Consider the following 24,817-nt stretch of genomic DNA (forward strand, 5'->3'; position numbering starts at 1 on the left):
TAATAATCGAATCCACATTTAAATTAGATGTTTCCTTTATGTAATTTCAATGTTCTGTCAGTCTTAATATTTCCAATAAAGTAATATGATAAAGAAAAGCAAATGGATATGCATATCTTTGGTGTATTTCTTTGTGTTGAACCCGCTCATATGAATAAGTTATTAGAGTTACAACATATCTGAAATGCCTAGATTTTTAGTGATAAAACAAAAACGTGCTAGACATTCACATATACACAAGGGATGTATTACTTGCAAATTTGTCATTTGTTTACATAAAGCACTCTCTTGAGGAGAATTTGTTTTGTTTTACTGGTTGGGTCCAGCTTCATGGGCTGGATAGAAATATGCGACGACTCACAACGAATCGATCTTTTTGAATCATATCTATTTTTAATGAACCGACTGAACCGGTTCACAATAACGATTGAATGATTAATCGTGAATAGGACTCAGTCGGTCGGAACCGAATGGATCTTTCGAGTGAGCCGAGAGAATCGAAAAACGTTCATTTAATTTAATTCGTTAATTTAGTTTATTTAATATCATAATTGATTATTAATATTTCGACGTGGTATTAATGCGTAGCATCTTTCAAAATATGAGAAAAACAAAAACATTTTAATCAAAGTAATGCGATTGAATTGTAGTGTTGTTTACATTATATTTAGTTCCTAAATTATTTTAATTAGCTCATGTTGACAACAAACCGAACATGGACGCAACAACTTCGTCTACAGTAGATTTAATTATTGATTAAACATAATGTGAAAACGTGATAAACAGTGCATAGTGTAGTATGCCACGGCCCACGAGGTATGATGTATGATACGGATTACTGACCGCGTGATGACGCAATTACGTTCTGATGTAAAGGAACAGCTGAATCATTATTTGAAACGAATTGTTCAAAAGAATCGTTTCGCGGAAATGAGTCGGACTTCACATTACTAACACCACACAGAGCTTTCATTGATATCCAGCTATCTCACACTGATTCCAGCCAGTTGTTATGCTTTCACTTCTCAGCCATCCGTTTACTTTCATTGTCAAACACCGGTTGGTTGTGCTTTTGTGTGTGGATCGGCAAAATGTTAATTACTGAAGTGGTTTTGTGTGAGATTACGAATCATATCGCTGAGAAGTAAAGCACACACACTTCCCGTGTAGTCTTTGTGTACGGCCTACGGATCAGTGCTGTTGCATTTCCCGAAAATCCTCCGCTTTACCGGGTGAGTAAATACTTGTTTCTGGTAACGTTATATCCACAATATTTATTTATAAAATACGTGTTAGTGTATGTGCCACGTTATAGAAAATATTTAAACTGACGTTTTGTTCATCTATTTGGAGGTGTGGCTAGTTATATGGTTGCTAACGTTACTTTTTTATATTATAAAAGAGGCCGTGTTTCAAGACATAGTGATCTACCTTTTAAAACAACATTACCATAATAATATTAACATAAACAGTATTTGGGCATAGGTCCATCCGGCGTTTCCAGTATCAAAATTTGGAAACATTAGACAAAATGACAGCCTGAGTCACAATCCACTTTCATTATATATGAGCAATCATAAATTGAATACGTTACACGGTGGCTGACGCTGTTGTTTTCCAACCATCTACCTAACATCTCCTTTTTTGTTTAATGGAAAAAAATAGATTTAAAGTTTCAAATCTTGGTGACAGACTTTTAATTTATAGATAAACTAGCCCTTTAAATGCTGCCTACGTAGGCAGCTCACTATGGTTTGAGACTCATCCATAGAGACTCAAGTTTATTAACGCTAATTTACTGAAATGACAGAGTGCTGTTTATAAGATTTCAGCGGGTTTGTAAATGTCAGTGATCGTGTTAAGCGTACACTAGTTAGTGTTCATTCATGTGTGAGTGGGTTGTTGTGTTTTAAATTGGGTTTGTGCAAAGTTGTTTGGCTTGCTATCGGTTAGTTAGCCACTGCTAACACTGACAACTACTGTACGCATATCCTATCGCAGTCATATTTGTATAGTTTATGTACGTACTGCCTGTTTTTTTCTATAGTTATTGTACGTCAATATTAAGTTTTTTTTATTTTTTATTTTTATTTAGGTTGATACCACATTTTTTCAGGTTAGGTTTTAGAAAAGTTACCTGTGGTTTTACTACTACTAATAAAAAAAACATAGTTACAGTAATTAAACCATGGCAACCACAAATTAACCATGGTTTGGCTACACTAACTATAGTTTAACCATGGTATTTGTAGTAAGATTGTGGTTATGCAGATGGTAACGAATAGGAAAAAAAAAAAACCTGTTTACCCCACTCTTACTGCAAAAAAAACAAAAAAAACATGGTTAATTTTCTTAAGCCCATGCTGTACTGACTACTTAGAAACTGTATGCCTTATATTTACATTTATGCAATTAGTAGACACTTTTATCCAAAGCGACAATGCACTCAGGCTATACATTTTATTTTATTTTGTACCAGCCTGTTTGATCCCTGGGAATTGAACCCACAACCTTTTGCGCTGCTAAAGCAATGCTCTACCACTGAGCCTAACTTAAGGCAAAAATTGTTCATGAGACAAGCCCTAGATATTATTGTAACATCACCAATATGCCTTTAATTAGATTATATTAATTAATAACGGTAATACATTACATATGTTGTTTTTAGAGCATATAATTTGAGATCAGTGGCTAATATCAGTGTTTAAGTGTTTTACTTTAACAAGCTACATGCAATAATTTATTAGTCTAGCAAATTATTTACAAATTTGCATGTATGTATTTTCGTGTTTGCTGTCCACACTGAAAATAATTTAATGCGTAATGTTTTTTTTTCTTTTAGGAGTGAAAACCTCCCAGGCAGTAGGATGTGTGCTGACTGCACCATCAGCTTTTCTCATCTGTGTCTGGCTGCTGGTGGCCTGCAGTAGCACAATGACTGACACATCTACCCGACCTATACCAAGACACCCTCTAAAGTCCTTCCAATGATATGATAGTAGCCACCTGGATTGCTTTCTGTGCCAGCAGGAGCCTCGTGCGGGTTCTACGACTCACCGTAGAACAGCTGCAGTCAGTGCAGTTTTGGCCCAGCCCCTCGTCCGGCAGAGCCATGGGGAACAGCTGCGTGTGCAGAGAGGACAGTGATGTGGAGGAGGGATCAGCCCCTCGCAGGCAGCTCAGGCGAGTGGATAACTCCGTGTCTGATCCCCCAGAGGCCAGAGGCAGCCGGCCCAGGGACCCGGTTCGACCGCCCCGGCGAGGTCGAGGACCACACGAGCCACGTCGGAAAAAACAAAACGTGGACGGTTTGGTACTGGACACGCTGGCTGTCATCAGGACTCTTGTTGACAAGTGAGTTAACATTTAATGACAAGGATCTGCAGAGATTTGTCATTAAATCTGTGTAGGAATGAATCATGCACGTCATATCAATTTCAGTTTCCTGTTCCCCGTGCATCAGCAAGAACATCTCTCCATCTTTTGCTAAAAGCATCGGCTTGCTATTGTACATCCATTTACATTGTTTTTTGTTTTTTTTTTCATTATTGTCTACCACAGCGATGCCACACCCACCGTCTGCAAGAGCTTTTACTTTTAAAATAAAGCAGCTTTAAATGTGCAGAGCTTATTGAGAAGCCTGGCAGAGCTCTGTAATGAGCATGCCATTATTTATTTATTCATTCATTCACACAGCACCACATTTAATCTTAATGTATTGCCCAAGACAGCAGCTTGAGATAACCGAGAGCTTCATGTTTCTTTTAACATTTTGGCTGGATATCAGAGTCGCCAGTCCTTTTTCCTCTTTGTCATTCTTACACCTTCCCACACAGTCGGCCTACTGCTATCTAATGATGGATGTTCACTTTGGTCAAAAGGTTCTTCTATGTGTACATCACATTTGGCGTCTCTGAACCCGATCTGCAAGGCCTGCAGTATTGCCTAGATATTTTATTAGTTTATAGCCATGCCTGAAAAGAACATCAGATTATGCAGCTTTTCAGGAAAAGGAAATATTCTGTTCTTGTTTTGATTTCAAAGAAAAATATCTAAAGGGCACAAGGAGAGAGTTTTTTTCTTTTCTTTTCTTTTATTTGCAGCCTGAATATATTTTGGTTGCTCAACCACATCCTTTGACAGCCGTTTTTATTCACCTGAAACTCTAGTTTTGATGACACACGTGCACAAGCACACACACACACACACACACACAGACCTACAGCTTTGTCCTTGATTGTGTTTGTGTTAGGGCAGAGATTCTCAACTGGAATACACAACAAGTACATTATTTTTACTTTTTATAGGGAGACATAGTGGTACCAAAGATTTTATTGAAATATTCATTCTCATAGAAGCACAAAGTGATTAATAGTGACTAATTTAATATCAACACCCAGTTTCTGTTATACTAGAGCGAATATGAGAACGGAACCTTGAGAACCTTGTATTGGAGGGCCTGTTCTGAACAGAGCAAAAATTCTGTGTATTTCTTACTAGAGCATATCCCTGAGTGACCATTAGACAACAAACACAGAGCAGTCAGACACCCATGGCTGGGGGCATTAGACTGCTCTGACTCTCTCTCAGACTCTCTCTCTCTCTCTCTGTTTCGACTACCCTCAGAGCTTTCTTTTCCTTGGCCCCATCTGCTATTTGAAAACATCACCCCTAGTACCCACCAACCACTGATTTATGACTGACAAATGAACCACACCGGCGTCACACTGTAGAATAGAGGCACATTTATTTTCTCTGCTTAAATGTCTCTGGTGGTGTTTTGATCGGGCCCAGCTCTCTCTAGGAGCACCTCAAGGGATTTTGCTATCTCTGCTTAGATTTAGTGTTGCAGACCCAGCCTGCAAAATGGATGCATACACCCTAAAGCCAAAACAGGCCCAGAAGCAGTGGCGGCGGCAGTCTGCACTCCAATAGCAATCCGTCATGTCACATAATCGCCCATTATACCATTAGGCTTTCATAACTGATGTCTATAGCAGCCAAGGACTAAATAAGATGCTTACACCCTGGGCATGAGGCACACAGGCAAACATTTTCTCTATTAGGTTGCTCTACTTTTTGTCATTAACTTTTGTGTTTGGTCTTTTTGTGTTTCAGTGACCAAGAGCCGCCGTATTCTATGATCACACTTCATGAGATGGCAGAGACCGGTGAGTGAAAGACACCTAAAATGGTGCAGCCTTTTTATAAGGGCTTCAATTCTGCTGTTGCGCTATATGCCGATATAAAATAGTTCTAATGCTCTTGTCATCCATGTGTTCCATTGTTCACATCACATGTGCTGGCATTCTGATTGGAAGGAGTAAAGTTTATACACATGCAGAAGCATATACACTTACCCAGGTCACTTCTTGTATGGCTTATGTGTGATTATTTGTATGGATAATGGGATTCCCAAACTGTGTTTTGATTTAATAAATATACACTGGGTTTTTTGGAGTGAATTGCACCGTTGTGTACTTTGACATGCAAGCTACTGCTTGGTTTATTGTAAATTCTGCCCCGCACAAACTCGTCTTTACATCTGCTGGCTCACTCATAACATTAATTTGAGAATTCAATATGGAGCAACCATTATCCCAAACTTGTTATGAGAAGCACTTATATACCGACTGTTGTCAATAAAAGAGAAGCTTAAGTGCTCCCTGCGGTTTTCCGCTAAAATAAACCCTTGATAGTTTTAACGTTTGAAAATGAAGAACCTAAATATAAGTGTTGTAAAGAATGCTGACTGTAAAATAAATCTATTGCTGCTTTTTCTTAAATGCCTTTTTTTATTTTACAGTGAAATATTACAACAGTAATATCTCTTTATTTAGTATACAAACAAGAACTGCAAACCTGAATTTTGTTTTTCTTTTTTTATTACATTTTAAAGTGTATTCACAGTTTTTATCATAATAATTTTTTTTTCTCAAATTGTGCAGCTGTACCACCACCTGAGGTGATTGGATTGACATTAATCTTATTCTTGTTTTTTTCATGATTGGGAGCTTTACAGCGTATGAAGTCTAAAAACCCCCTGAAATGCCTGGAGATCATTATCTGCTAGAATTCCCATTCATCTCAATGCTTGAAATCTCAGATACTTGAAACTAACTGACTTGGATGTTAGCATTTTTGCTTTGTATAAATGAGCCATATAAATTTGTTTTGAGTTGTAAATATGACCCAAATGACCTGGAACCACAGGAGCATGACAACACTGATGGCATGACGAGAATGAAAGCTTTATTACTTTCTCCAGGCATGTGCATGAGCTGTAATGTTAAAAGGTGTCTACTTCATCTACTCCGATATAAAGCAGAGAACATTTATTGTTGAGTTTTATTTAGTCAGAATGAGTAGCTACTTTTGAATGTCTGTCAGTGGAGAAACAATGTAGTTATTATCCAAAGTGAACGAGCCAAACCTCGACTCTCTAGTTCCAGGCTTGTTTTTTCCATCAAGGGAACAAGTGCAGCTTGTTGTGACCCCCTGGCTACTGATTAAGTTATTAGGATGTTAATCTAACAGCGGAAGCTGTGGAAGCTCTGTGGGTATTAATGACAGCTGCTTTTGAAGTTTGGCTCGTGCCCTGCGTTGCCATTGTCATGCCATCACTCCGTTCTGTGGCAGAGACTGAAGTGAGGGTTGCGGCTCAGATGCAGCTTTAAAGTCCCTCAGAGCCTCAATACTGCAGGAGCAAACTCTGTGTATGATAAAAGCTACACTGCTTTTGCTAGTTTACAAGGGCAGTGCTCTGCTGTTTGTTTATATTCCCTTTTTGCATACAGATTTACTTTATATTATGTTTAATTACTCATGGATGTTACCTGCAGCGAATCTGTTGTAATGTTGAGGGGTTGTTTGGGTCTGTATATGGACCGGATTTTAATCAGGGGTCAAAATTCTGCAAGGTCATGTGTAGGTCGCCAGCCTGCCTTTCTTCTTGTGCCGTTGCCAAAGCCTCTGTGACTGTTGAATTTATTTATACGTGCATCTGTTGCTCCGAGCTGAGCCTGCATGTTGTGGTTTGAGACTCTGTGGCGTCAGGTGGCTGCTAAGAGCTTCATGCAGGAGTAAACAGGTGGAAACTACTCTGGGCTTCGAGATTGAGATCAAAAACCCAGAAGAGCATAGGAGTTTAGTAAATCATGTTTGCGTTATTTTATGTGCATTTTTGAGTGTTTTCAAAAAAATAAATGTGTGATTTTAACAGTTTGGTTTTTCTAATTTGCTCATTGTTATCATCAGCATATCATTTATTTTTATTTTTATAGATGATCAGCTCTTGATGTTGGCATTAGCCATTGGAAGAGCCCATGTTGTTTAACCAATAATTTTCAATGTTGTTTGAATGCTTGAATATTTCCTACTGTCCCATAGACTGAACATGTGTTTGTTCTGCCCCCATTCTTTTTTGTCTCTGTCCCTCTTTTTCTCACGTTGTAGATGATGGCTGGTTGGAAGTGGTGCAGTCTTTAATTAGGGTAATTCCTCTAGATGACCCTCTAGGACCAGCCGTTATAACCCTCTTACTGGATGAATGCCCTTTGCCCACCAAAGTGAGTTCACGTACATTACCAAATTATTTTTCCACCTCTGCTTTTGCTTATGGACCATAATGCAGCTGTATTTTTGCTAGCACTTTGAAAATGAGACCACAACATTTCCCTGGTATTTAAATTTATACTGCTTTTGGGTGATCTGGGTCTCTTTCTTTAATTTCAGCAAAACGTTTATTTAAAATTTCTGTTTATAATTGCAGACAGCATCATGCTTAACTGAGCTTTAAGATCCAAGATTAAGGTTTTATGATGTTATGCTACTGTTTTTGTGCTGATGCAAGATTTGTTGTTCACTTGTTTTGTCCTCTTTTGGTTTGGGTCCATCACATTCCAAATATAGAAAAATTATATAGTATCTTTGTTTTGTAAAGTATTTAATTCACTATATTATCTGTGAAGTAACTATATTGTGATATATATATTGTTCCCTTAAAATACACAAAAGTCATTAAGATTTTAAATTAATTATTTTCAGTAAGAATACAATAAATGGTTCAAAAGCGACAGTAACAACCTTGTAACAAAAATATGTATTAAGTATGAGTAAAAGTATATTATTGCTTCTGACTCCTTGTTTGTATTTTGAGGAAGAAAGCGCAGATAAAAGAGCAGTTGATATGTGTCTGTTAGTTTCCGGTTGAGTGCATTTTTTTTCTGACCCATTAAAAAAAAAAATCAGTTATTGATGAAGAATTTGTATTGTCAGGATGCTCTGCAGAAATTGTCAGACATGTTGAATCTGAGTGCTGCTGTGGCACGTCAGGATGCCCTCATCCCAGCCAAACACCGCAACACCACAGCGGTCCTGGGCTGTCTGGCTGAGAAACTGGCTGGTAAGGGACATGCGCACACACACACATGCACTGCATTTACTGAAACAATGCTGCAAGCCTTTTACCCACTGTGACAGTTGTTTAAAAGCTTGCAGCAATATATTTTAGGATAAAAAAAATAAAAAAAATCTGAGATCTGTTGCATCTCATTTTACATCATATTTGCACTAGCCTGTCCCTCTAAAGCTAAAGAGCTGAGTTTGCAGCCTGTGAAGGCCTGTCATGCCTGATCATGCTGCAGGCTCCCTCAGAGGCCTGGGATTCGACAGCTTTGCTGAGGTTGCAGTGCACAAACACATACCACGCACACTGTCCAGTTGTCTCAGTTTTGAAGAAACTGCTTCTGTTTTTTAAGGTCAAAGACATTGATAAAAAAGGAATAATTTGGTTAATACTGGAGTACTTCATCTATTTTCTCATCTGTCTACAGGTCCAGCAAGCATTGTGCTTCTTAGCCCTGGAACTCTGGAGTATTTACTTGAGAGTTTGGTAAGAATGTTTGAGAGGTTTTATTAAACATACTGACTAAATGGGTAGTTCTTAAAGGGATCACATAATGGAAAACAGGCCTTTTCTTCCTCTTTTGAACCGATCGTTCAAATTGCTAAATAGATATACTTTAACATTCATAATACAAAGCTTCCTCCTCAGTGTACTTAGAATATTTATGGAAACTTTAGCTGTGAAATACTCTTTGGTTTTTGCAAGAGCAGTTGCATTAAAGCTGGTATTATAGCCGTTAAAGTGGTCTTGTTGTTGTTCTAGAGTTCTGAGGCCCATCCCACTGTTATGCTGTTTGCTCTCATCGCATTAGAGAAGTTCTCTCAAACCAGTAAGTCTTAACTGGTTTCACTTCAGAATGTTCAATCCGGAGCTTCTCAGAAAGGTACTTTAATGAGAGCCTGTCTTTATCTCAGGTGAGAACAAGTTAACAGTGTCGGAATCATGTATCAGTGACCGTCTGTCTGTTCTGGAGTCCTGGGCAGATCATCCAGACTACCTGAAGCGTCAGGTGGGCTTCTGTGCCCAGTGGAGTCTTGATAACCTCTGTGAGTATCTTTCACTGCTCTTGTGAACATAGTATTAATATTTAACCCAACTGTTTGTATTTTGTGATGATTTTGTCAATTTATGTCAAATATTAAGCTTGTGCGCTTGTCTCACTGATAATTTTGTCTTTGGTCACCCTTTGGCCTGTAGTTATTAAAGAGGGGCGCCAGTTTACCTATGAGAAGGTCAACTTAAGCAACATCAATGCCATGCTGAACAGTAATGATGTCAGCGAATATCTCAAGATCTCTCCTACTGGACTGGAGGTGAGAGGCAAAGCATTATTGTAACTCTGGGTAAAATTCAGCAAAATGGATTTAGATAATGTAAGACGTGTTCAACAGAACTGAACTACACTCTGATTGGTAGATAGAAGATATTTATTTAATCTTACAAAGTGATGTCTAACGTTATCGGTCTGTTTCCTCATTAGGCACGGTGTGACGCATCATCATTTGAGAGCGTTCGCTGTACGTTCTGCGTGGATTCGGGGGTTTGGTACTATGAAGTCACGGTCATCACCTCTGGCGTCATGCAAATTGGCTGGGCAACCAAGGACAGCAAGTTTCTTAACCATGTGTGTTTCTGGTTATGTTTAGATAATTATGCTTTCTTTTATTTTAGTTGTATGTTCTTATATTTGCATGAAGTGTACAGTGTTTACATGAAGCAACTGGAATTTCAGTGGTGAGAACATGTTTGTTTGTACAGGAGGGTTATGGGATTGGAGATGATGAGTACTCATGTGCGTATGATGGCTGCAGGCAGCTGATCTGGTACAACGCTCGCAGTAAACCTCACTCCCATCCCTGCTGGAAAGAAGGTTTGTGCAGAGCATCCTGTTCAGCACCCAAGTTCCTCAATGAGGTGATGATCATTTTGGGGAAAACTTTAGTTTTCTAATAAGTGTTCACTGGGCTTCTAGGTGATGTCATAGGCTTCCTGCTAGACCTCAGTAGGAAGCAGATGATTTTCTATCTAAATGGACACCAGCTGCCTCCTGAGAAGCAGGTGTTCTCCTCCGCCACGTAAGTGAAGCTCACTTCCTCCACCATAAAACGAATGCAAAAAAAAGTTTATGGAGCTTTTTGAAACTTGCTGTACCTTGTCTTAGGTCTGGCTTCTTCGCTGCTGCCAGTTTTATGTCCTACCAACAGTGTGAGTTCAACTTTGGAGCCAAGCTCTTCCGTCATCCCCCCTCCATCAAATTCAACACATTTAATGAGTTTGCCTCGCTCGCATCAGACGAGAAGATCATTCTGCCCAGGTTTGCACTGTTAATTAGATTTCTGTACACAGGGCAAAGTTCCACTCACTGTTATAGGGATGTGAGTAATGCATTAGTTATCCTAAAGCAAGTGACTCATGCTATTCATGCACATGAGATTGTTCTTTCTCTGTCTATTATTTCAGACACAGGCGCCTGGCTTTGCTCAAGCAGGTTAGCATCAGAGATAACTGCTGCACCCTCTGTTGTGACCAGATGGCAGACACTGAACTGAGACCCTGTTTGCACAGGTACAAAGTTCAACATGGAGAGTCGGTGTTTACAACACTGGGTTTATGGGTAAAGGGATGTGATGGAGGCTAAAGAAAGCAGGATTGATGTGCTTTGATGAGTTGGATTACATAAGAACAACAGTTCCTTTGAGAATGAAAACATTTAAAACATTACTGTAATAATTAGTAATTAATACTGTATTTCACCCTTGTGTTTTAAGCCAAAATGTACAAAGATAATAAAACTGCTAAGAATTTCATTGCAGTGTGTTATAAATGAATCTCATAGTATCATGATATTTCTTGTTATATTGCCTTTCACAGTGGCAAGTAGCCAATCATTGTACATTAACTGTGACATAAGAAACCTACAAAGTGAAACAGTTGGGTTCCGAAGTAAAAATCCCATTCATTTTCTTAAGGGGAATTGATTTTGGTTAATGGCTTACTGTATAAATCTTAAAAAAATATTTCTTTTAAAAAAATCTTAAAAGAAGTGAGCATGTGCTATGAAATAAAGTTACTGTGCATCCCTAATAATATATCCCTTCATGGGGCATTTAAACCTATTGTTGATTAAGGTTACATCTTTTTGTGCTGAACAGTTTAGTCATCTTCTGCTTCTGCTTCTCTTTCATGTCTTCAGTGGGATTTGCATGGAGTGTGCCTTACAGCTGGAAACGTGCCCACTGTGTCGCCAAGAAATCCAGACACGAGTCAGACTCATTTCACATGTGTCCTGACATCAGCCCACCAACCCTACACGTGGACTATCCCCTTCAAGCTTCCATCCTGTTCAGTCCCCTCTATCTGAGAGATCAACCTGACCAATCAAATCACGATGCTGTCTCAGGATTGGACGCGGCAGCTTGGACCTCTGACGGATGGAGTAGACCCTCCTTACAGCTGGAGGGAAGAAGAGGGAGAAAGAGAGGGGAAAAACTACACTGTTGCACTTCAAGGATGCCCCATTACGAGGGCTATTGAAGAAACCAGGAGGTCTAACGGCTTCTGGGAATTTTAAAATCTGCATTTCCAGGAACAGATAAAATATGGAATAAATGCATCTATAACATACTGATGTGTCTTTGAGTCTCTCCCCTCAAGTTGTTATCTGATGCGTGTCTCTGTTCAGATGTGTTAAATATATATGTGACTTCTCTAATTTTTTTTTATTTTTATTCCATGTTAAAGTTTCAGCAGGAAACGGCGGCAGTGTCTTAGCCAGTTTGTTTCTTCTAAATGTTCATGCCTGCCACAGTAAACACATTATTCCGCTCCCTCAGACTTGATTGTACTTGAAACTGTAATGGGTTGATTGCCCCACATTCTAAATATGATTGCAAAACGTCTTGATGAATCAAGACACTGGATTTTTTTTTTTTTTTACCGTATTTGTATTGATTTATGATGAAAAGTCCATTTAGAAATAAATAAAGCCAAATTATGTTTGGTACAAAGACACAATTAAGTAAGAATTGATTATATCAGAGTAAAAGGCATCCCTTAGATGAGGTTTGTGGAAATGTCATGTGTTTTCTGCCATGGTTAATGCACATATCAGTGTCCTAATGCTGCTGACGCTAAATGTAAACTTTCTGAAGCGGTTACAGAGACTAAAATCTCCCAACGCTCCCAAAGATAAGAGAGTATGATTTAATTAAGAATCTCTCATTTATTGAATTGTGATGTTTGTAATAAATGTCTGTTTTATGTGTTGCACAGGCTTTGTTATCTTTAACATTATTTACTCCTTTCAATTGTGACTTGCATGAATTCCAAAATCCAAATGCACCCAAGAGCTAAATAGAGACTATAGTGATCTGTTGAAATTGCTAAATTGCTTTTTTGACTGAACAGTGCCTCATAGCCCCTAGCATGCTAACATAATTTGAGACTATCATTTTCACATAATGTGAACCTAATAACCTCAAGAGTGTAAAAAATAAGTTAATGGCGACTTCTTTTTATACATCCTTGTGAGACTTTAAAGCCACAACTGAGATAAAGGTGCAGTTACAGAATATAAAACTACTGTTATGTCATATAGATCTTGAAATTGAAGCTTAATATCCGCCAATTTTGACTTTTTGGTTCACAAGAAGAATTAGGTTATTGTAAACTCTCTAAATAAGCTTTTCCCCCCACTTGAATACAAATGGGTAACAATAACAAATCTTAATTAAATCACATAGTTATATTTAGTTATGTATATGATGGAGATATTTGATGAGTTGGTTATAAACTAGTTTATGATCAGGGACTGAGGAGGCTGGGTAGTGACGTCATTGGTGTCGTCGTTTGTCTTCCTGTCCGTTAGGAGGCGCCACACGCTTCCTCAAATAATGCACTTGTTCTTCGAAAGGAAGTCCGATCGAGTGTCTTACAGGTCTTTTGCAGGAATCTCGAGCAGTAACTCGAATAAATCACTATTATCCCTAATCTTTTTAATCTAAAAATAGTCTTCGTATGTACTGATGTAGTCAGAGATTAAATAACGTATCAGCAAAATCATCGATTTTTCGCGATTCATAGAGCAGGAGGGCTAACGTTATAACTGAATATCTACGCAGGTAAGATGGGCTTTTCATCAGATTTAGCATTTTCATAACAATAATTTTACAAACGTTGCAAATATTAAACGTTTTTTTAACCATATACTTTAGTTTAATAAAAAAAAAAAATAGTAACGGTACATGCAGGTTTTTCTGGGCAACCAAAACTCATTTCGCCTCGTCTCCTGCGATAATATAATTTAAGATATTTTAGATAATGTTTGTTACGCCGTTCATTTAGAAAAAATAAAATGTCGTCGTGGTCGAAGAAAGCTGGGGGCAGACGACCACCACCAAAACACAGTGGAGGAAGGTAAGTTATGTGAAACATCTGTATAATGGCTGCTGTGGGCTACTGCATAAATGTTCAGAATTAATACGTCGATTACTAGATTTAAACACACAACATACGTTTTATGTTTTTGGTGTTAGGTTTATCATAATCATGTCATTTGTTCCATGCAGTGTCTCAATAGCTCCCAGACCATTTCGAAGAGCTCCATATCCAATGAGGGAGGACAGAAAAGATGACCATCCAGAATCTGAGAGGCACGTTGAAATATGACAGAAAAGATTTTTTTTTTTTGTAGTTGACAGTGCAATACCACTGATCTTTTCCTGGCTTTAAGTCTTTATTTTTCACATATCTGTTTCTCTCTTCTTCTTTTTAAAATATTTTTAAAATCTAAAAACCTTTTTTTTTTCAACCAATCTTCTTTCAATTTTCAGCTTTGAAAGCTTAGACGAAGGGATTGACTACTCTGGCACTGCAGACTATGAGCATTCACCACATCAGTCGACTGGTATGATTGTTCATGTAATAAACAACAACATGGTTTCTCACTGCTGATGCTGTGGCCATTATGAGAAATCTTTTTGGAATCAACTTTTCCATGTAAATGTGTTTGTAACAGCGGTTTCACCTGAAGAATATGAGGCAACAGTTGAACGCAATGCCATATATGAGAGGTTCTTCCAGCAGCTGCATGGAGACGGTGCTAGACAGCCTGCAGACTGTGTCGTCCTGTCGGTGAACAACCAGAATGTGTGAGTATACTCGGCAGGTAGCAGTAAAATTCTGTTATGGTAAATGTTTTATTGTGCGAAACTTGCTTTCTTTTTTTAACTTTGTTTCCAGAGTTTGCACTGAAAATATGGACTTGTTTACCTTCATTTTGTGCAATGCTGTTATTTTTTAATTATTATTTTTTTTTTCTTTGTTGTGTAAATGTGCTTTGTATTGTTAAATGTTAGATAATCCGTATCTATCCAGAATCATCCTCGATGGTTAATAAAAAGAAAAAATTCGGGTGGATATTTTAGTATTGTAAATCATCCAAAATCTTAAAATGGGCCTTCAAGTAAAAAAACAATGACAACAGACTTCCAGTATTCTAAATGTTCACCATTATTTAACAGAAGTCTCTGGAATGCTCTTACTCTTTACATTTCACTGTCGGTCTCTCTTTTTTTTTTTCAAAAATAAATTTTTTTTATTATAAATTAAAAATTTAAAATAACATTACTATTTTACACTGCGAATCTAAAAACAAAATCAAAAACACTAAACATGATACATCAATCAATAACTGTTACAATTAATCTTTGAATTAAACATTTTTGCTAACTATAGATTAATTATAGTGCAAATCTAGAAAAAAAAGTCAGTATGTATGTTGTGTAAATTATATCTATCCAATAAATCAAATGCGAATGTTTAAGCCCATATGATGTATTCAACTTGGTGTTCTTTAAAGTCCTGCCTCATGATATAAAGTTAAAAAAACACAAAAAAAAACATCATTTGACTTTTATAATCTAAATTTTCTATTCCACATATCAAAAAAAAAAAAAAAAAAAAGAGAAATAATAAAAAGACATGTTAAATGTTACCCTGAATGTTGAATACACATTTTCCAAATCTGTTAGGTCTCGAGCGTAAAAGTGTTTTTGATTTAGTTGTATTCTGTAAATTTTTTAACTCTCCAACAAACATGTTCACTGAAAGAATGATATGTCCTGAAATCATCACATTTGAAAAAAACTTGACAGTTCAATCACATTCCTTTGTGTATTTAGCCAAATAGCTTCTATAAGAAGTGCTGATACTCAAAATCTTCAGTAATCTAAGCCATATTTCTAAAGGAAACGAAATGAAACAAAAACACAATCTATGAAAAACACAAACAATACTAGTATCAAAACGTGAATGCAACAATGAAATTGAATGTTTTTAAAATTCCTTGACTGGAAACGGATACCGTACTTCTGTTTTTATTAATACACAAACATAACAGACAGTCCCATTTTTGCCATCCAGTAAATAGATCTTGGCCTAAATGTGTTTGATCGAAGTGTTTCACATTTTATTAAGATCCATTTTTACAGTGCTTTAATTGACAAAGATTTTGGTAAAACAATAATGTTTTTTTTTTTATATAAATAATATCTGTTCACTATTATATTTGTGCAAGGTTATGTTATTAATATTAAACCGTATTTTTCTGCATCATGTTTAAGCTAAATATTTATCACTTCTTATATCCTTCAAAGTCTGATGACTCAAACCCAAGCATTTATTTGGCTAAAACAAATGAAACAACTTAATGTTCAACTATTTTCTAATATGTAATACACTTTTAAAATGCTGTTTATGTTGGTTTATTGATTTGTGTGGCACATCAAAACTTTCATTACTGCATATATAAACGAGGTCACACCCAAGACCCTCTCCTCGTGCCCTGAAGCTTGGTGCTCAATAACCAGATCTCTTCTTCTTCTTTCAAAGGGATTACCCCAAATCGATAGGCCAGTGTTTGCAGGAACGTGGCCTCTCGGTGGAAATGCTTTACCTGCAGGTGGAATCAGGCCTGACGCGGGCCCTCCAAGATGTCCGCTCCGACGGTTCCCCCTTATGTATTCTCGTCGAGCAGACTAATGTAACACTGTCCTCGTGCACAGTAATCATATTTTCAGAGTCCCTCAAAAGTAAGTTCCGACTCCCACAATCGATCTCCCAATAAAACCAGTTTAACATTACTTCAAACAACAGTGAAATAACCTTAAACATCCTTGACTTGGTGGTGGGCATTTTTACACTCTTTGCCATATAATAAACAACAAAACATTAACCAGTTTTTTATGATTACACTAAAATACATACATTTATCCATTCTGAAAATTCACTTTCAAAATATTCAAAAACTTTCAGAACAGTCTAAAAAGAGAATTCATTTATATTAATAAAAAAATAATAATTATAGCCTGAATGCACTGTAAGTCGCTTTTAGGGCTGGGATAAACGATAATTTTTTTAATGATTAATCTAGCGATTATTTTTTCGATTCATCGATTAATCTTACGATTAATTTTTTCAGACCGATTCGATTTCGATTATCTTCCCATTAATTGACTACTAACAATTTATACATGTTTATTTACATATCTGAATGAAAAAAACATGAATTCCTTAACATTGCAATATATGTTTATTGCTCTTAAAATTGCAAAATAAAAGACTGACTAAGAATGCATTACTTTGCACTTGTATAGAGATAGCATTCAATAAAACCTTGAAGCCTTGAAAACACATAGCTTACTGAAACAAGCTTACTGAACACATAGGGCCTAGCTTCCTGAAAAAAAGTTCTTCTTTCAAGGGAGAAAGAGAGCAAGCAGCGCTCGTGTTGTTGAAGTTGAAGACTGTGAGTGCGCGCGCACAGCCGGGGCTCTCTCTCGTACGCGCCCTGTCAGGCGCAGCAGTCATTCTATTCTACATCACTCACCGATCAAATAAGGCTTTGATAGCCGCCAAAAAAAAGATCAATGCAGAAAAACCCCTGGATTGGTTATATAACATTGGACAGAATGTTGATCCGGCCATCGCGTATATTCAGCATACACATAAGGTAAACGTTTTGCAAACGTTTTTTAGAGAAATAAAAATAGGTCGACGAATGACCTCGACGCGTTGTCCCAGCCCTAGTCGCTTTGGATGAAAGCGTCTGCTAAATGCATAAATGTAAATTTATTTACTGAAAAAATCAGTGTTATAACAAAGTATGACTTTGTAAAGAGGCTGTTGCTAAGTCTTGTGGCAGTAAAAAGCTACACTGGATTAGACAGCAAGCATACTCATAAAATGGTAATGAAAAGCTTTTTCTGGGATTTATTAACCAATATTTTAGTTTTTTCTTTTTATTATTGCATTGTGGGCACATCTCAGTTTCACAAGTTTCTCAAATCTCAAAATTGACATACCTCCAAATTTAACTCTATAATCGCTTGTAATTTTGCAAAACACACACAAAAAAATGTTTTAACAGATTTGAGAATAAATATTTTACCAGTCTACATATTTATAAATGTTTGCACCTATACAGACAAGCAAAAATGTATCCGTTGTGCTTGACTCAAAATCCAAAAAACTAAATCAAACAAACAAAAAACATCTAAAACATGGTGGGCTTGATCCACAGCATGACATTAAAATAGATTAAATGCCCTCAAACAACAGACATGCTTTCATTCCATTATTTTAATGAATGCCCACCATTTAATAATAAATAGAAAAAACATAAGTTGATTACACTTTTTACACATTTTATAACACAAAGCATCAAATAGTTTCAGTTAACACAGGAAAAACTGAACACACACTAAACGATCAAACATTCCCAGACTTTCACATCTAAAAATAACAACAAAACAAACTTAAGCAAAAACACAAGTCCTTTTTAAACGTTGAAAGAACACTTACATTTTCTGAATTTGCTGTTATGCAATGACATACATCAAAACTGAATTCATAAAAATGCATAAGAGTTATCTCATGCACTATGCCTTCCTCATATTAAAAACCTTTAAAAGCAATCTTACATTAACTTCTACTCTGCTAAATGTCCCTTCTCCCAACATTCAAGTGTGCTCATGAATGTGTTCTTTGAGTGCATAGTGAATTTGTAATGTGGTAATTGGGTTAAGCAGTGGTTGCCAGACTGCAGTGTGTTGCTGATGAGGTAGAACTCTTGTGCGCACTGCTTAGACTGCAGCAGCTCACACTGAGCACCATATGCAAGCCCCTTCCCTCCTCTGGCTGACCCTTCCCCTGCCTCTCCACAGTTCATCGAAATATGCCTAAAGAACAAGCCCTGGAGTTTGTGTTGGTGGAGTTCAGGCGCTTGAGCGGTTCGCGGCAGGTGCTGGACCCCACGGAGGCTGCGGCACGGGCGGCTGAGCTGACGGAGGACTACCTGGAGCGCAGCAAGCTGGAGCGCCACACTGTTCCCTCTGCCACCCGCCACCTGCTCTTTCTCCTGGCCGAAGGTTTGCACCTGTACCCAGAGGAGCTCAACACACTGACAGAGTATCTTCAGAACCGCCAAGACCATCTGCAAGGTGAACGTGCTTCCATGTCCTGGCCTAGTTACATTCATATTGTGTCGTCTTTACAAGTGTGTTTTAATTCTCATCATTATTGTACATTTTAATATTTTATATGATTACATATGACCTCAAAATATGACCAAGTTAGATGCATTTATGATTTATAGAATGCAATCAGTGCACGTTGTACACTGATCGATTTATTTATTTTAATTCATAATCAAATCTGTTAATTATATAATTACATACTCAGTTATTTAAATGTATGTAAATGCGCACACACACACACACACAGACATATATATATATATATATATATATATATAATTATATATACAATTAATATATAATTACAATTAATTCAGAACGCGGCAGCAAGATTAATTTTTAATTAGCCAAAAAGAATACACGTCACACCTCTGTTTATCAATTTGCACTGGCTTCCAATAGCTGCTCGCATAAAATTCAAGGCATTGATGTTTGCCTACAAAACTACCGCTGGCTCTGCACCCATTTACCTAAATTCGTTACTTCAGACTTATGTGCGCTCTAGAAGCTTGCGTTCTGCAAGTGAACGCCGCTTGATTGTGCCATCCCAAAGAAGCACAAAGTCACTTTTACAGACTTTTAAATTAAATGTTCCCTTCTGGTGGAATGAACTCCCCAACTCAATCCGAGCAGCTGAGTCCTTAGCCATCTTCAAGAATCGGCTTAAAACACATCTCTTCCATCTTTATTTGACCCTCTAACTTTAACACTCACTATTCTAATTCTATTCTTTAAAAAATCTAACTACCTTTCTAATCTTTTTGTATTCTATTTTCTTTTCATTTATTATGCAATTGTATATGTATGTATGTATGTGTGTGTGTGTCAAAAGTTTTTAATATTTCATAAAGAATTGTCTTCTGCTCACCAAGCCTGCATTTATTTGATCAAAAATATATTATGCGTTCTATATTTTAAAATTTAATTTATTCCTGTGATTTCAAAGCTGATTTTTTTATTATCATTACTCCAGTCACATGAGCCTTCAGGGAACAAAATGTATTTAATATTATGTTGAAAACAGCGGAGTAGTCAGGAGTAGCACTGTGCAAAATTCTGACTCCAAGATGTAAGATGGTATATGATGTAACTTGATTTATAAAACCATATAGAATTACAAATGTAAGTTAGATTTTAAATTATACAGATTGTATAACATATTTCTAAACATTATAACATTATCGTTTTATTATCACTCTGTTTCTTTCCTCTCCAGTAACTTCGGCTGAGGTGGGCAGTGATGTTGCTCCTGTAATAAACAGCCTGCCTCCAGGGTTAGGAAAACCCCCGCCACTCCTGCCTGCTGGATCTGGACCACCACCAAGGGAGCAGGCAAACCCACCCTCAGGGTCTGGAGATACACCCCCAGGCCATCACAGGGGATTGCAAGGTTTGTTTTTGGGGCACAGGATAAAAGAATAAAATATTTATACATAAGTATATAATAGGTGTATAATTTTTTTACTTTAAGGAATATTATTTAATAATTCATTTTTAACCTGTTTATGATGCTCATTAATACATTTAAATGCTGTATTCCCAGGCTCATATCCCAAGACGAAACCACCTCCTTTGCTTTCAATGCAAAATCTAAAGCCACCTTCCCACAGATCAGCTGCCCCCCATAGTCTTTTACCCGCTCGGGCCTCTTCAGTCTCACACGGTTCTTCATTTAGTCCCCCATCTAGGGGGCCAGCAGCCCCTCATAGTCTTGACAAGCCACAACCTCTTCTAGGCCCAGCACCTGCACATGGGCCACCCTCCACCCGTGCCCCTCTTCTTGACCGTGCCCCTCTGCTTGAAACACCTCTTGGTTTCCCGTCCTCTAGAGGTCTGTTGCAGCATCCGGGGTCTCATTCATCACGTGGGCCACCATTGATGTGTGGACCACCTCCGCAGAATGGGCCCTGGGGTCCTCGAGCACCACCACCTTCACTTAGGAGCCTTCATATGGGAGCCCCAACAGGTCTGCATCTTCTCATGAAGTTCTTATGATGGCTATTTGACATTTGAATGATTTGTCACTAATTTATTAATTTTTTTTGCTTCCTCTTGTTTTGTTTTTTTGTCGATGTTCAGGTCCTTGCCCACCACGACGCCTGCTACCTTGATTCTCTCAGGACACCTGATTTAATAGTAGGCCAGTATTGCTACACGGGACAGTTGTTAACATTTTGGACTTAGGCAGGTTTATGTTTTATATTTTTTAGAAATTTGACTTCTGTTTACTTTGTTTAAAAATGTACTGGTATGGAAAAAGCCTCAGTTGTGATTTCTTTATTTCCACAGTTGTTAGCTCATGTTTAGAAAAAATATGAAAATTTTCCGTGGCATAAATCTGTGAGAGATGTCTTTAAATATCACTGTTCTCTGTACAATGATTGAATATATTCCATATACAAGTTTTGGTGTGAGGCAATAATATGAGACTATTCTGAATCCTGGTAGATTGTAGAAAGTTCTTGATCTCTTTTTTTGTATTTTTTTTTTTTTTTTTTTTTTTTTTTTTATAAATAAAGTGCATAATGTTTTGAAAAAAAAAATCTCTTTTCGTTTTTTTTTTTTTTTAAATTTTTTTTTTTAAATTTTTGAATTTTAGTTTTTGGGATTTTTAAATTTCTTAATTGTGAATGCAGTCCCTAAACTTGAAAACTGTTCTCCCTCATACACTGAATGCTTACCGTTAATAGCTTAATAATTCCTGATAGACACCACCCTTTTTTTTTTTTCTTTTTTTGACTGTACATTTTGACTGGACACAAAATTTTGGGTACAATTGCATGTTTCTGAATGCAAATTTGCTATAAACTGAAATTGGATTGCGCCATCTGACTACATTTTTCAGGTCATGCCATGATTTTTTGATTGGATTCAGGATTCAAGTCTTTATTCTTTGGAACATTGTTGTACTGGAACAAAGGGGTTGCTGCTCTGAACGGGTCTTTGGCTGGCTGATACTGGCACCCTTCATGGATTTTGGCTCCATCTGTGTTACCCTTGATGGCAACAAGCTTTTTTTATTTCTCTTTGCCAGGAAAGAAACACTAGAGCAAGACGCTGCCACCACCATTCTTTACAATGGGGTTGAGGTTTCATAGATCATAAGGTTGATTAGTACCAAACATACAGGTGCATCTCAAATTAGAATGTCGTGGATAAATTCCTTTTTTTTTTCTCAGTAATTCAACTCAAATTGTGAAACTTGTGTATTAAATAAATTCAATGCTCACAAACTGAAGTAGTTAAGTCTTTGGTTATTTTAATTGTGATAGTTTGGGCTCACATTTAACAAAAACCCAACAACAAATCTCAAATAAGAATACTTCATAAGACCAATAAAAAAATAAATAAAATAAAAAAGTTAATTGTTGGCCTTCTGGAAAGTATGTTCATTTATTGTACATGTACTCAATACTTGCTAGGTGCTTGTTTTGCTTTAATTACTGCCTCAATTCAGCGTGGCATGGAGGTGATCAGTTTGTGGCACTGCTGAGGTGGTATGGAAGCCCAGGTTTCTTTGACATTGGCCTTCAGCTCATCTGCATTTTTGGCCTCTTGTTTCTTATTTTCCTCCTGATAATACCTCATAGATTCTCTATGGGGTTCAGGTCTGGTGAGTTTCCTGGCCAGTCAAGCACACCAACACCATGGTCATTTAACCAACTTTTGGTGCTTTTGGCAGTGTGGGCAGGTGCCAAATCCTGCTGGAAAATGAAATCAGCATCTTCAAAAAGCTGGTCAGCAGAAGGAAGCATGACGTGCTCAATTCTCTTGTTAAACGGGTGCAATGACTTTGGTTTTCAAAAAACACAATGGACCAACACCAGCAGATGACATTGCACCCCAAATCATCACAGACTGTGGAAACTTAACACTGGACTTCAAGCAACTTGGGCTATGAGCTTCTCCACCCTTCCTCCAGACTCTAGGACCTTGGTTTCCAAATGAAATACAAAACTTGCTCTCATCTTGCTCTCAAAGAGGACTTTGGACCACTGGTCTTTTTCTTCCACACTTTTTCCTTCCACTCAACTTTCTGTTAACATGCTTGGATACAGCACTCTGTGAACAGCCAGCTTATTTGGCAATGAATGTTTGTGGCTTACCATCCTTGTGAAGGGTGTCAATGATTGTCTTCTGGACAACTGTCAGATCAGCAGTCTTCCCCATGATTGTGTAGCCTAGTGAACCAAACTGAGAGACCATTTTGAAGGCTCAGGAAACATTTGCAGGTGTTTTGAGTTGATTAGCTGTTTGGCATGTCACCATATTCTAATTTGTTGAGATGATCAATTGGTGGGTTTTTGTTAAATGTGAGCCGACATCATCACAATTAAAAGAGCCAAAGATTTAAACTACTTCAGTCTTTGTGCATTGAATTTATTTAATACACGAGTTTCACAATTTGAGTTGAATTACTGAAATAAATGAACTTTTCAATGACATTCTGATTTATTGAGCCTGTAGATTTAATTTTAGATTGTAATTTAGTGATAATATTCTCCACCACTGAGCTTAACCACTGTGACTGGATCGATGATTTAGCTGAACTCCAGAACCAGATCAATGACATTCAGTTTTGTCAACTGGATCAGATGATTCATCGAAAAGATCTGACTCTATTATTCATTCTAAAGTCGGATATCACAGTTTTTCTTATATGCACCCCATGGCTTCAGAAATATTCAGAAAATATGGCATTAGTGCAGAAGTCATATAGACATATGATAATTTCATTTAGTTAATTTTTTTATTTTTTAATTGCAGTTTAAATAAGATGTGCACTGAAGAAAGTGAGGGTGAGTATATAAGAAACGGGTATTAGGTGAATTATTCCTTTGATATTACAAACCAGACACAGAAACGGGTGTGTGACTTAAGTACAGCATTAAAACTGATTGTTCCTCATTATTATAGTGAGGTTGAAAAAGATCGTCTCAATATGAGTTTCTTCATATGGGCAATTTATCTAAGAGGACATGTAACTAACTCTACTATGAACTCCTTTTAACATTTGGTGGATGGAAATGAGAGACTCCTCTTGATCCCAACATCACAAATTTAAAGTTACATAAGCCAGAACATGAGAATTGAGTAATTTGTTTTGGATAACGAGTAACTTTACAAATCTAAACAGTGCCAGAAATGTAAGTAAACTATGGAAGTCCATTTCCGCCACATAAGAAAGACAAAAAAAAAAATAATAATCTTATAATTTTAAGAATTATAATTTGAACACTTTCCATGATTATTACTACGATCATGATTTTGTTCGTTTAAATTTCTAACTTTTTATGCCATTAATATTATTATTCCCCCAAAATTCAAATTTACTAAACCATTACTTTTTGTTCCTTATGGAGCGGAAATCGGCTTGCTTATTCAAGAGGTAAAAATATATAATAAATAAAATATATATATACGGGGAGGGTTCTTGATAGTGTTACAATTAAATATAAATGTTTAACATTTTGTGGTTTTGCAAAATGTTTGGCTGTTTAATCGCCAAACACTGCGAGACACGACGCTAATCAGAGTGAGCTCATTTTAACCACTAGATGGCGCTGTAGACCCACGGAACATACGTTCAACATAGCAGTTTAATGTTTAATTTCTGGTACTTCTGCTTATCAAACCTCAAAACATCCATTGCGTTTCTATTACAGACATTTAGATTTGGTTATATTTTATTTGAATATTTAATTTTAAAAGAGGAAACACTGAAATGCGGCATTTAATACGATTTAAATACAGAATGAACCCTACAAATTGTTTTCGTTTTCTGGAACACATTGCTAGCGTGAATGTATTTCCTCTCAATAACAGTAAATATCATTTTCTCACGCAAATTAACCATTGGGAGATGAATCGAAGG

General features: G+C 37.0%; 2 protein-coding genes across 2 annotated transcripts; both read left to right on the forward strand.

Annotated features, from left to right (window-relative positions):
• Nucleotides 1-914: 914 nt before the first annotated feature.
• rspry1 (ring finger and SPRY domain containing 1) lies at nucleotides 915-12,676 on the forward strand. The gene is made up of 15 exons (XM_026287417.1): nucleotides 915-1,232; nucleotides 2,843-3,354; nucleotides 5,119-5,171; nucleotides 7,456-7,568; nucleotides 8,278-8,404; nucleotides 8,835-8,893; nucleotides 9,170-9,236; nucleotides 9,322-9,453; nucleotides 9,605-9,720; nucleotides 9,888-10,031; nucleotides 10,166-10,277; nucleotides 10,380-10,482; nucleotides 10,569-10,721; nucleotides 10,868-10,972; nucleotides 11,601-12,676. The coding sequence occupies exons 2-15, from the start codon at nucleotides 2,993-2,995 to the stop codon at nucleotides 11,695-11,697; spliced, it is 1,743 nt and encodes a 580-aa protein (XP_026143202.1). The 5' UTR covers nucleotides 915-1,232; nucleotides 2,843-2,992; the 3' UTR covers nucleotides 11,698-12,676.
• A 629-nt stretch (nucleotides 12,677-13,305) lies between these two features.
• LOC113118337 (nuclear receptor coactivator 5) lies at nucleotides 13,306-21,433 on the forward strand. The gene is made up of 10 exons (XM_026287418.1): nucleotides 13,306-13,527; nucleotides 13,751-13,822; nucleotides 13,975-14,058; nucleotides 14,239-14,312; nucleotides 14,424-14,556; nucleotides 16,298-16,497; nucleotides 18,631-18,906; nucleotides 20,159-20,332; nucleotides 20,486-20,908; nucleotides 21,022-21,433. Exons 2-10 carry the CDS (start codon nucleotides 13,761-13,763, stop codon nucleotides 21,051-21,053), a joined length of 1,458 nt encoding a protein of 485 aa, XP_026143203.1. The 5' UTR covers nucleotides 13,306-13,527; nucleotides 13,751-13,760; the 3' UTR covers nucleotides 21,054-21,433.
• Nucleotides 21,434-24,817: the final 3,384 nt, after the last annotated feature.

The sequence above is a fragment of the Carassius auratus genome, chromosome 18, assembly GCF_003368295.1.
Source record: "Carassius auratus strain Wakin chromosome 18, ASM336829v1, whole genome shotgun sequence".
NCBI lineage: Eukaryota > Metazoa > Chordata > Actinopteri > Cypriniformes > Cyprinidae > Carassius > Carassius auratus.

What these genes read in the sequence shown, in the direction of transcription:
- rspry1 (XM_026287417.1), top strand. Translation starts at nt 2,993, where the DNA reads ATGATAGTAGCCACCTGGATTGCTTTCTGTGCCAGCAGGAGCCTCGTG. An exon ending in AGAGAAGTTCTCTCAAACCA is followed by an intron (nt 9,237 to 9,321) that starts GTAAGTCTTAAC and finishes TCTTTATCTCAG; the next exon opens with GTGAGAACAAGTTAACAGTG. An exon ending in GAGAAGATCATTCTGCCCAG is followed by an intron (nt 10,722 to 10,867) that starts GTTTGCACTGTT and finishes CTATTATTTCAG; the next exon opens with ACACAGGCGCCTGGCTTTGC.
- LOC113118337 (XM_026287418.1), top strand. Translation starts at nt 13,761, where the DNA reads ATGTCGTCGTGGTCGAAGAAAGCTGGGGGCAGACGACCACCACCAAAA. An exon ending in CCAAAACACAGTGGAGGAAG is followed by an intron (nt 13,823 to 13,974) that starts GTAAGTTATGTG and finishes TGTTCCATGCAG; the next exon opens with TGTCTCAATAGCTCCCAGAC. An exon ending in CCGCCAAGACCATCTGCAAG is followed by an intron (nt 18,907 to 20,158) that starts GTGAACGTGCTT and finishes TTTCCTCTCCAG; the next exon opens with TAACTTCGGCTGAGGTGGGC.